The sequence below is a fragment of the Enhydra lutris genome, unplaced genomic scaffold (genome assembly GCF_002288905.1).
Source record: "Enhydra lutris kenyoni isolate GAN:26980312 unplaced genomic scaffold, ASM228890v2 scaffoldscaffold21, whole genome shotgun sequence".
Lineage (NCBI taxonomy): Eukaryota > Metazoa > Chordata > Mammalia > Carnivora > Mustelidae > Enhydra > Enhydra lutris.
This window is the reverse complement of record NW_019154105.1, coordinates 34,216,276-34,228,737: the sequence shown is the minus strand read 5'-3', so window position 1 is coordinate 34,228,737 and position 12,462 is coordinate 34,216,276. Positions and strand designations below refer to the sequence as shown.

General features: G+C 40.1%; 1 protein-coding gene across 1 annotated transcript in view; it reads left to right on the top strand.

The window, feature by feature from the left end:
- The first annotated feature begins 763 nt into the window (after window positions 1-763).
- The window catches only part of LOC111149208 (LIM and calponin homology domains 1), a 103,630-nt gene continuing 91,931 nt past the window's right edge, over window positions 764-12,462 (top strand). The window contains exons 1-3 of the mRNA XM_022506151.1: window positions 764-864; window positions 7,264-7,294; window positions 9,270-9,380. Of these exons, the coding sequence (XP_022361859.1) occupies window positions 9,372-9,380 (9 nt within the window). The 5' untranslated portion in view covers window positions 764-864; window positions 7,264-7,294; window positions 9,270-9,371. The remainder of the gene's footprint in view (window positions 865-7,263; window positions 7,295-9,269; window positions 9,381-12,462) is intronic.

Here is a 12,462-nt window from a genome sequence, read left to right as displayed (position 1 = left end):
GTCCCTTCCAGAGCCATCTGCTTTTTCTTGACTCCCAACAGATGAAGGGCAGGACCCTTAATTCTCAGTTGTGCCTGATACCTGCCAGTTCAAAGAAAATATGTACCTGCTGGAGAAAATGTCCACTTTGAAAAGGTCTTTTGCATTATTTTCAAAAGCTTTCCTGGCTCCTCTTTCCCCCCTTCACTATTAAGTCTAAATTTTCCCATTTTCCCAGTCTACATTTTTTATCCATTTAACTCAATTCATAGTCCGCAGAGAGGTATTATCACTCAAAACCTGCTGATGAAGAATATATTTAGAAAGGTCAATCTAAAGAAGAACCTGTTGATGACATTTGGCTACTAAAACCAATTTTTTAAAAAATACATTAGTGTTTGAACCAAGCTCTAGCAATAAGACATGGACAAAACTTGGAAGTTTTAGGGGCTCCCTGGCTAGGAGTACTGGTCCCCAAAAGATGCGATGTTCTGCTTTTCAGTGATATTTTACTTGCAGTTTTATACAAATGTGTTAAGGTAAAGAGGAAAAAATGAATTTGGCATGGCTGTGGGTTTAGAAGATTGAAAGTGTCTGTTTACCTTGGCATATCCTAACCAAGTATGATTTTATTATCCAACAAGCCGAAAGTTAGATCTGACTTTTGCTGTCATAATGATTGACATCTCTCTGGTAATTTGGACTATTAAAGAGGAGGGACTGGTTCATAAAGATAATATAAAATAATATAGACTTGGATTTCTTTTTTCCCTTTTAGGACAATATCATCTTGTTCTTAAGAGGTTGTAAAGAGCTTGGCCTTAGAGAATCTCAACTTTTTGACCCTAGTGACCTACAGGATACGTCTAACAGAGTAACAGTCAAGTAAGTAACACGATATTTATGTTTAAGCGAAACCTAGTTATGGTTTGATTTGTAGCTTTGTGATAATGTTGTAAGGGCTAAAGAGGCAAAGTATTGGACATGTCTAATAAAATAAAAATGTGAAGGTAAAAATCAGGTTTTCAAAACAAGACACAGTGGCCTTCCCTCCGTGTATAGCTTTCATTCTGGTCAAATGTAATTTCTTTGAAATGCGAAAGTCACACATAGAGAGTTAGAATGTTAAAGAGGAGAAAATTGTTAGGTGAGACTCACTGGAGGGAGAGGCAAGAGAGAAATATGCACAGAATCTGTGTGTGTTAGACAGAAAGCCTTCATTCACTCGAGTTGGGCATTTGAATAGGCTCTTGGAAGCCTACAGACTTGGTAAACAGATCCAAACTGTTTATTATGCAAAGAGGGCAATAGATTATGGAGGAATTGCTTCCTCATTTACATTTGTAACTGTTTTCTCATATGTCAGTGATCAGGTTCTTTGAAGATAGATTATTGGCCATTTGACTGTTGTTGACTGTGTCTACTCAAAGAATTTTTGGGAAAGAATGGCACAGTAAGAGAAAAGGCAATGTGTTTCTCTGGAAGGGAGTAGCTGCTGGCCAGGGTAGTGAGAAGAAAGGCCCTTATGAGATGGCAGAGATGACTTTACGTTAGTTTACCAGTCCTTCCCACTCTACACGTTTCATACAAAACATGTTCCACTTCAGTCAGATAATATTTGACATGAATATGCCTTAATAATAAACTTAATTACATAGAGAGGGTCTGTGGATTGGTGACACTTCTTTTGATCACTTTTGGGTCATTTTATCATGGAGGTACAGAAAAGGGAGAGAAGCCAAAATTCAGAGCTCTTAATTTGATACTCTTTGCCAATATTGATTAGGGGGAAAAAAATGGAAACTACTACGTGAAATCAAGTTAGTTTATATTGGATAAGGGAGAGTCAGCGTGATTGATTATATAAAAATCACACTTCTCTGTTGTCAATGTGCCTTTAATATTTCTCCTGGAAAAATTTTACTTAGGGGCAAAAATAGAATACAAATTATGGTATTTGAATATGGAAAACCACCATAAACCTCATTTTTAAGATATTTATTTATTTGTTTATTTATTTGAGAAAGCATCAGCAGGGGGAGGGGCAGAGAGAGAGGGAGGAGCAGACTCTCCACTGAGAACGGAGCCCTAGGACAGGATCCCATGACCTTGAGATCATGACCCAAGCTGAAGTCAGATGCTTAACCCACTGAACCACCCAGGCACCCCTGCCTCATTTTATTTTTTTTATTATTTTTTTAAATTAATTTATTTATTTGACACACAGAGAGAGATCACAAGTAGGCAGAGAGGCAGGCAGAGGGAGAGGGGGGAAGCAGGCTCCCTGCTGAACATAGAGCCCGATGCGGGACTCGATCCCAGGACCCTGAGTTCATGCCCTGAGCTGAAGGCAGAGGCTTAACCCACTGAGCCACCCAGGTGCCCTCCCCCACCTCATTTTAGACATCACATGCTCCGTGTATTACTGCACCTAAATCCAGTCTCTATAAATTGCTCATTTTAGGAAATGGTTTCTGACTCATCTGATATTTATAGTTTCACTTGAGTGGTGAGTGACCAGAAACAATAATAACTATATGACATCATAACAATTAGTCACACACGCATTGCTTGGATAGTGGAGAAAAGTTTGTTTTGATGGTGTTGGCAGCTGCATTTTCTTTTTTTTGGGAGCTACTCTAAATCCATATGTCCCTAAGCCAGGAGAATTCTGAGGGAGTTTGGTTTTAGAAATTCAGAATTTATATTACCTTTATTGCTTATCTACAAAAAACTGGGCATTAGGAAATCAGCGATTCCTGGCTCTCAGTCTGCTACTCCCTAGGCATACAGTCCTAAGCAAGTTCCTTTCCTTCAGTAGGGCTCTGGGTCTTCAACTATAAGACGGAATGGGACAGAATGCCTTCACAGGCATGATGCTACTTAAAACCTGCTCAGTGCACTGCTTGCTCAGATCTGGGAAGATGGTTCAGCAAACTTCCAAAGAAAAAGGCACAGAAGACAGCACAAAGAGAAGTCCCTTAGACCAATGGCACACAGACACTGTCACGTCTCTATTACTCTACTGTCTTCCCCTTCTACTGTTTCTTTCCCTCTGTCATTTTTCTTTATCTTTCCAGCTGCATCTTTCTCCATCTCCTTTTCTTCCTTGTGCTTCCCTTTCCTTCTTTATCCTGTCTTTCCTTCTCTCGCCTCTTTTGGATTCTTTCTCCTCATTTTCTTCCTTTTTAGTTTTTCTTTTACTTGAGCATTATTATTTTCTTTAAGCAGTGCTTTTCCATCACTTTTCCCTATGATTGTATCATTTTTCATTCATTCAGTAACTATTTACTGAGCAGCTCCTAGGTGTCAGATACTTTCCGGTCAACAGACAACTGGAATGAACAAGATAACCAACGGTTCCTATTCACGTGTTATTTACATGCAGTGTCACGAAATAAGAAATAAACAAGCAAATCAAAAAGATAACTGCAGGGAGTGATCAGTGCTAAGAAGGAGGGAAAAGATGGCGTGAAAAATGGTGACCATCACAATATGTACGGGAATCACCATGTGTGTTCTTTTTTTTTTTTTTTTTAAAGATTTTATTTATTTATTTGACAGAGAGAGATCACAAGTAGACGGAGAGGCAGGCAGAGAGAGAGAGAGAGGAGGAAGCAGGCTTCTTGCTGAGCAGAGAGCACGATGTGGGACTCGATCCCAGGACCCTGAGATCATGACCTGAGCCGAAGGCAGCGGCTTAACCCACTGAGACACCCAGGCGCCCTCATGTGTGTTCTTTTAACTTATACCATGTCATATGCCAATTATATCTCAATAAAACTGGGGAAGAAAAAGATAGCAGTCCAGAAGTGGTCAAGCCAATTCTCTGAAGAAGTGACCTTTCAGCTGAAGGCTCTGGGCAGAGACATGAGTGGGAGGAAGCAAGAACCAGTCATGGGAAGACCTGTAGAGCATTCAAGGCAGAGGAAGATCAAGTAGCAAGACTGGGGAAGAGAAACAAACTTGATGTTTAAAAAGACAAGTATCTGGTGTGTTAGAAGGGTGATGAGCAAGAAGGAGTGTAGTGGGAGGAACAGTCCACAAGCATTGCAGAATGCCGAACCTGGATTAATTATGGAGAAAAATGTTCATTTCACAGTTTGAGTATCTAGAAGAACATAAGGAATTTTACATCCAAGTTATACCATGAATTCATTTACAGTACTGAGAAAAACATCTCTAGTTTCAGTGACGGGTGGGGCACGGAATACGCTCTCTCTTCACAACTTTTCTGTAAATGATCCTGGTCTTGTTTGGCACCAGACGGGGGATTTTTGCAACATATGTAGACTTCCTAGCCATGGTAGAGTAAAGTAGAACCACTACATTCTTCTGCTTTACCCTCTGAGAGTTGAGCAGAACATTCACGCAGACAGAAAACACCCCACTGACCCTGGCAATTAATAGTGTGCAGACAGAAAACACCCCACTGACCCTGGCAATTAATAGTGTAAACAGTAAGGTCTAGGGGTAAATCCCACAGAGCAAATGTTGATGCTTCCCTGCTATTGTTTTTGTAAAAAAAAAAAAAAAAAATCTCTTTAGTTTAGCTTTTATTGTAGGTAATTTTTATTTATTTATTTTTTTTTGAGAAGTAATTTGAGTAGACTGAAGGAAAAAAGGAAGGGAGGGAGGGACGGAGAGGGAGAGAGAAAGAAAGAAAAAGAAAGAAGAAAGAAAAGAAAGAAAAAGAAGAAAAGAAGGGGGAAAAGAAGTAGAGGGAAAAGCTGCAGATGATTACTGCATGTGTAATTTTGTGAACTCTACCTGTAATGGATGCCAGATGACCTTGGTGGGAAATGAGAGCATAATCCAGAAGGGAATGTAGCAAGTATTATTCCAGGGAATTGAAGCAATTGGATGAAAATGAGGAAAGGTTTTGGATTGCTTCTGAATATGTCTCTTGAAAACTTTGGAAGCATTTTCATGTAATTGGTTGTGAAGTAGAAGTCATTCAACAAATATTTTGTGAGCTCCTACTATGTGGCAAGGATGATTTTTTTTTAGAAGAGGGTCACAATTTTGGTCCATGAAGTTTTATTATCAATGCAGAAAATGTTTTATGTTCCTTATTCTTAACTTACTTTTCACTGAAATTTCAAATCTTTCATAGATTTCTTTCTCTTTCCATTGGGATTTTTGTAAGTTAAAAAAAATCCTGGCAAATATCCAGCAGATAATGCTATATTTTTTTCTATTAATAATGGTAAACTTGATGAAAATAGAGCTACCCTACGACCCAGCAATTACACTACTGTGTATTTACCCTAAAGATACAAACATAGTGATCCGAAGGGACACGTGCACCCAAATGTTTATAGCAGCTATGTCCACAATGGCCAAACTATGGAAAGAACCTAGATGTCCATCAACAGATGAATGGATAAAGAAGATGTGATATATATATATAAACAATGGAATACTATGCAGCCATCAAAAGAAATGAAATCTTGCTATTTGCGATGACGTGGATGGAACTAGAGGGTATTATGCTTAGTGAAATAAGTCAGTCGGAGAGAGACAACTATCATATGATCTCCCTGATATGAGGAAGTGGAGATACAACATTGGGGGTTTGAGGGGTAGGAGAAGAATAAATGAAACAAGATGGGATCGGGAGGGAGACAAACCATAAGAGACTCTTAATCTCACAAAACAAACTGAGGGTTGACGGGGGGAGGGGTGTAGGGAGAGAGTGGTGGGGTTATAGACATTGGGGAGGGTATGTGCTATGGTGAGTGTTGTGAAGTGTGTAAACTTGGCGATTCACAGACCTGTACCCCTGGGGCTAATAATACATTATATGTTTATTAAAAAATTAGGGGTGCCTGGGTGGCTCAGTGGGTTAAAGCCTCTGCCTTCAGCTCGGGTCATGGTCTCGGGGTCCTGGGATCGAGCCCCGCGTCGGGCTCTCTGCTCTGCGAAGAGCCTGCTTCCCTCTCTCTCTGCCTGCCTCTCTGCCTACTTGTGATCTCTCTCTGTCAAATAAATAAATAAAAATCTAAAAAAAAAAATTAAAAAATTATTAAAAAAATGATAAACTTGAAAACATTCTCTTATAATCAAATCCAAATTAACCCGATGTTTCCTTCAATCCAAGTCCGTTGATGGGTTTATCTCCTTAGTATATACTACATTGTTTCCTATTCCCTGAAATTTCAGTTGACTTAAAATTGTTCACCTAGTCATTCATATGTTCTTTGGGTCAGAATATGCAGCAATGGGGCACCTTGGCTCAGTCAGTTAAACATCCAACTCTCAGTTTCAGCTCAGGTCATGATCTCATGGTCATGGGGTTGAGCCCGGTCACAGGCTCTGAGCTCAGCATGGTGTCTGCTTCGGATCTTCTCTCCCTCTTCTCCGTGCTCTCTCTCTCTCTCTCTCTCAGATAAATAAATAAATAAAATCTAAAAAAAAAAAAAAAAAGATTATGCAGCAATGAAGTAAAGGGGATCTAAATCCTTGAAAGAATTCCTGACCAGTTTATACGCTAGAATTACATTCTCCCTTCCTCCACTCCCACCCCAACTGAAGTTACTAAGGGTAAAGAAATGTTTGTTTTGTTCTTCCTAGCATGTATTTGTTGACATGTTAAAGAAACTTTGGAATAATTTTGTGGAAACTTTTATATTTCACCGTATGAATATTTCAAAAGTACCACCAACTAGCTTTTTTTTTGTTTATAGTTTGAGAGTAAACATTCATGTATTTTTAAGAATGCACATGTGTCTATTCAAACATAACACACATATTTTCCTGCTTATGGCTAATTCCCAATACTGATTTATATCCGTGGCAGATAGGAACAAATATTTGCATAGAGCTGCATCTTCCATGTGTATTTTCAGGTCTATTTTATGAAGTTTTAGACCTTTTTTAAAAGTACTAGTTGTGCGAAGATTTTGGAAATGTAGTCAGATTCCGATTTGACAGTGGGCTTTCATCAAGGCACAAATTTTACTTTAAACAGTTGAGCTTCAAGAATACAGATATCAAGTGTTCCAGTTTCCGATGGAATCCTTCATTTTCCAGATGTTACGAAGCATTCATCTTTTCACGGTGCATTTTGGAAGTTTAATTCCATCCTGTCCTTCCACATTTGGTTCCCTAAATGATTTTATTCAGTACCTGAAATCGCTAATCATGGACCTTAGGGAAAATACTATATTCTGTAGATTTCATTACATTTGTTGGCTTTGCATACATCTTAGAGGTGTGTAAGGGATGATCATGAAGCTACTGCCATTCTGACCAGATTTTCTTTTCCTCTTCCTTCTTTAGGAGCCTTGATTACAGTAGGAAACTGAAAAATGTAAGTGTTTTGACTTTGCTTTTCAAAAAGTTTTTCCTCCTCACTTTGATGGCTCAAGAGTAAAATGTAGCTCCTAGCTTCGGAGACTGTTGTATGGGCTTGCTTGGAAGAGTCCTCAGCAAATGAGTATAGGTGTCCCGGATGGAACATTCGAGCGCCGTGACAGAAACACCAAATGTAGATGGGGGAGGTCTCTCTAATAAGGGCTCGTTCTAGAAGTAAAGAAATGAAAGCTTACCCTCTACAATTCCATTGTTTAACCACAAGATGATCTGTCTCAGTACTAACATCAGTTCCTTTCTGTCAGTTGGCACAGGTGGGATTAGTAAATAAAGCAGTTGGGCACAATTTTTTAGGGAAAAGATCAGCGTGATATAAATCGTGTTGACTGTCACGGCCCTGCACTTTTTCTATTTTTTTTTCCTTATTAAATGTTTTGAGTTTTTATTAGCACTTCCCCAAAATCAACTTTTTGGAGTTGGATCTTAATTCACAGAGCAAGTAGTGTCCTTTTATTTTAAGTTTAAATTGAGGAATATAAAAAAAAGACCTCCTATATATAAAATTTTAAATTGGCTGCAACCCACCCCTCCTTTTTTTAATTTTCAGGTTGCTGTTACATTTACAAATTTACAAATACATTCTTGTCTTCCTTTTCTTCCTCTTTACAACTAGGGATATGTGCCATTTTTCATCATGCGGTCTTAAACAAATCAGAAAACCCATAATCTAAAACACAACACAGTTCTATGTTTCTCCTGTTACACCTTCCAAAATGGCCTCGCACTCTTAGCACACATTAGCTATTTCACGGTCCTAGTTAACGTCCTGCCATCTGGAATTGTCTCTTCTCTGGAAATTTATCTGTAAGCAAGCAATGTTAAAAAGACTTTCTGGAAGTCTTGAAGGATTCCTGAAGTGCGATTTTCCCACAGAGGTAGAAAACCGAATCACATCGTAGCATTGATACCCAAAACCATATTTTGGGCATGTTGCCACGTGGAACCATGTACACATATCTTTCATGGTCTAGCACGTGGAAAGCAAGTACAACAAGCACTTCCCTTCTGATTGAAGCAACAAGACCAAATGTGAAAATAAAATAATAGCTTTTCCGTAAGCTTCAGATCCAAAGAACTCAGCTTTTAAGGAGCTCATCTTCAGCCTTCTGGGCTTTATGGAAAAATCACTGTAAAGAGCATTTGATTTTGTGCACAAATTTTTGGAAAGACAGAAAAAAAATGACCCAAGGACTGTAGCTTCAGACTGTTGAATGTTCATGGACATTTGTAAGCATCCAAGGTTATTTAATTGGCAATAATTTTGTCCAAACTAAAAATTTCCCATCTCTGAGGAGTGGGAATCTGACCCTCCCCCAAAGCTAGGTGGCTAAAGATCGTACTTTGGATTACATTGTTTCTTCTGATTTCAGTTAGATACATGGTGGTGTTCTTGTGCTGGGAACCACTAATTAACCTGGATCTCTGCTTTGAGGTTTTGCTGTTGGACTTAGCAGGATAGTTGGGCTTAGCATTGCTGTGCCCACAAGGAGGAATTGCAAGCCTTTAACAGCACTTCTTTCTGAAGGAACTGACAATCTGTTTCGTGCTCATCTGGGTAAAGAGCCAGAGTTTCTGAAAATTTTTGCAAACTTTATTACAGAAAAATGATTTTGGAGAACTTACTTTCCCTTCTTGCTGTCTTAGAGATCATTTTCTTACAACCAAACTTATCCTAAAAGTGGATCTTTATTTTTAACTACTGAATCATGTGTGTGTTGACTGATAGAACATTGGGTTCTTATTAAAATGATTTTACATTGAAGGGGTACCTCATGATTGGTGGGTTTTGTAAATCAGTGTTGCACATTCTCTCCTTCCTGCTTTCCTCTTAGTGGTGCACTGTTGATTCCTTAGTTTAAAAGTTATTCTTGAGGGAAAATTCTCCTGCTCTAGTGCCTGGTTTTGTTTCGCAGGTATTAGTTACCATTTATTGGCTGGGAAAAGCAGCAAATAGCTCTGCGTCCTACAGCGGCACGACGCTGAACCTGAAGGAGTTCGAAGGCTTGCTGGCTCAGATGAGAAAGGTAACTTGACTTTTCTTCTTTATCCCAAGATGTTAACATAGGATGGGAAATCAACACATTCGCTTCCTTTTTTTTTTTTTTAAAGATTTTATTTATTTATCTCAGAGAGAGAAAGAGAGAGTGTAAGCATGAGCTGGAGGGGAGGTGTGGAGGGAGTAGGGCGTGGGGGGTGGGGGAAGTTCAGAGGGAGAAGCAGACTCCCCGTGGAGCAGAGACCCCATGTGGGACTCGATCCCAGGACCCCAGGATCAAGAGTCAAAAGCAGACGCTTAACCGCTTAACCGACTGAGCCACCCAGGTGCCCCACAATTTGCTCCTTTTTGAGATCCTTACAGTCCAGTGTGGTGAAATTGCACAGACCAGAGACTTCCTGCCCTCAAGGAAAAGACTCTTCTTACCAATGCGGTCTCTGCCTTGTGTGTCCCAGGCCCACCTGAACTTTTATAGCCTTCAGAGAATGGAAGGTCTGAGTTCTCTCCGACTTTAATTACAAAAGAGCAAATGTAATCCATCAGTATGTGGCTTTGTATGCCAGAGAGCTCCGCACTTTTTTCCTTGGGGGAATAACGCCCGAATTAGACAATACAGTATTATACAAAAATGAAGACTTGCTCTGCATTTGTCCTAAAGGTCATTTTGCTTACCCGTCAGGGCCCTGGTGTGGGTGAGGTCATGTCTGCCAAGTTCTTGTCTGGCCATCCACCCTGGACGGGCTCTGACGAATTAGAGACATTCTCTCCAGAGATGTTCATTTTACAGCTATTGTATTCGGATGACCTGGAGAGTCAGAAAATATTTTTTCACAGTATTTAAAGCTTTATTTGTTTATTTGGTTATGGGAAAGAGTAAGGTAGGAGTTTGTCAAAGAAACAGTGGGATGTATCATGTGTGCCTGCCTATGTGTTCCTCTTTTTTTTTAAAGTATTTATTTATTTATTTTTAAAGATTTTATTTATTTATTTGATAGAGACAGAGAGAGATCACAAGTAGGCATAGAGGCAGGCAGAGACAGAGGGGGAAGCAGGCTCCCTGCTGAGAGCCCGATGTGGGGCTCGATCCCAGGACCCTGGGATCATGACCTGAGCTGAAGGCAAGAAGCTTAACCCACTGAGCCACCCAGGTGCCCCTCCTTTTTTTTTTTTTTTTTTTTTTTAGGATTTTATTTATTTATTTATTCATTTATTATTTCTTATTGATTTATTTTTTTATTTTTTCAGGGTTCCAAGATTCATTGTTTCTGCACCACACCCAGTGCTCCATGCAATACATGCCCTCCTTAGTACCCATTCACCCAACCCCCCACCTCCTCCCTTCCCATTCCTGCAGTTTGTTTCTCAGAGTCCACAGTCTCTCATGCTTCATCTTAAAAGCCCTTCCTCACAGTCCCTTTCTTTGCTGGATCCCCTTGGAACCTGTTTCATTCCCGTCGTGGACATTCCCTCCACTGGCCCAGCTCCTCTGTACTCTGAGCGGCTGTGGTTCCTTCAGCTCCCCTTCTGTTGAGACCATACTGAGCTGATCCTTGTTACGTCAGCTGCCTTGAAATGACCAGTCGTTGCTAACAGCTGTTCCCTTTCTTTAGTGAACATAGTACAATCTCACAGGACAGGAGCAAGTACTTGGTGTCGCCGGACACGGTGTAGCATCACTGAACAGCCAGCTGTCGTACTCCCAGGCCTCTGAATAAAGTAGAGAGTCCTTGACCTGAACTTCACAGATAGAGAGATCCAATGCCTGGAGATACTAGTTTATCTGGAATAGATATTATCTCATTTTATCCATTAAATTTGGGTTTCACTGGGACAGGTAGAAAACTCTAAATGTGGCTTAAATAAGATGAATTTTATTTTGAACTCACGTAAAAGAGGCCTGTCTCTCTGCCTGCCTCTCTGCCTACTTGTGATCTCTGTCTGTCAAATAAATAAATAAAAATCTTTAAAAAAAAAAAAAAAAGAGGCCTGAACACGAGCAGTGGACAGGTGATCATCAGGGACCCAGGGTCCTTCTGTCCTTTGACTCCAACATCCTCTGTCCTTGGGTTCTCAACTCCCACCATGGCTGTACCAGCTTTACCCGTCATATCCACATTTGAGCCAGGAGAGAGGAGGGATGAGGAGAAGAAGGACCTCTGCCCTCCCTTTAAACACGTGTGTGCTGAGTCATACATTACTCCTCTGCTCACATCCTATTGACCTAAACTTGGTTACACATCCCTACCTACCTGCAAGGAAAGACTTGGGAAAGGTAGACTGTATTTCAGCTAAAAACTTGGGTGTTTTCACTGGAGAAGAAATGGGGAGCAGATATTGCGGAGATAACTAGAATTCCTTCGGTACAGGTACAGGCTGTAATAAATTTGGAATGAAAATGTTTTCATTCACAAAGGAGACTAGCCAGAAATATTTTATATTCATTTTTCTAGTGAGAGAAATGTATGTAAAAAAAAATGATCAACTTGTAGGGGTGCCTGGGTGGCTCAGTCAGTTAAGCATTTGCCTTTGGCTCAGGTCATAGTCTCAGGTCCTACATAGGGCTCCTTGCTCAGTGGGGAGACTACTACTCCCTCTCCCTCTACCTCTCCCCCGTGCTCATACCCTTTCTCTCTCTCTCTCTCAAAAATAAATAAATAAAATCTTTAAGAAATATTTAAAAAATTTTCAGCTTGTAACATGTGTAGAGCTCTTAGCATAAGCGTCTGGCAAATAATGGGTATTCATAGCTGGTTGTTGTTGCTATATGCCAAAAAAAGATCTCTGAAAGCAAAGTGACAGTGGCTTTTCAATAAGTCCAGATATGTCAGAGCAGGTCTTCCAGCAGAGGGGACACTGAAGTGAATCAAAGGGGCATAACTGTGAGAACATTGAGATTGAAGGAAGAATCATGGGGACTAAGGAGTCCTTAGAATTTCGAGGACTAGAGCTAGAAAATGAGCAATCTAGGTTCTTCCATTTTATGTCTCTTCCTCATCTCTTCCTACCTCGCATCAGCTGCCAACAGCATCTCTAGGATTACCTGCTTCTAGCTCCTTGCCCAGAAAGCAAGGGCATTCTTCCTTCTAGGCCCAGCTGTAAAATTCCTAGGG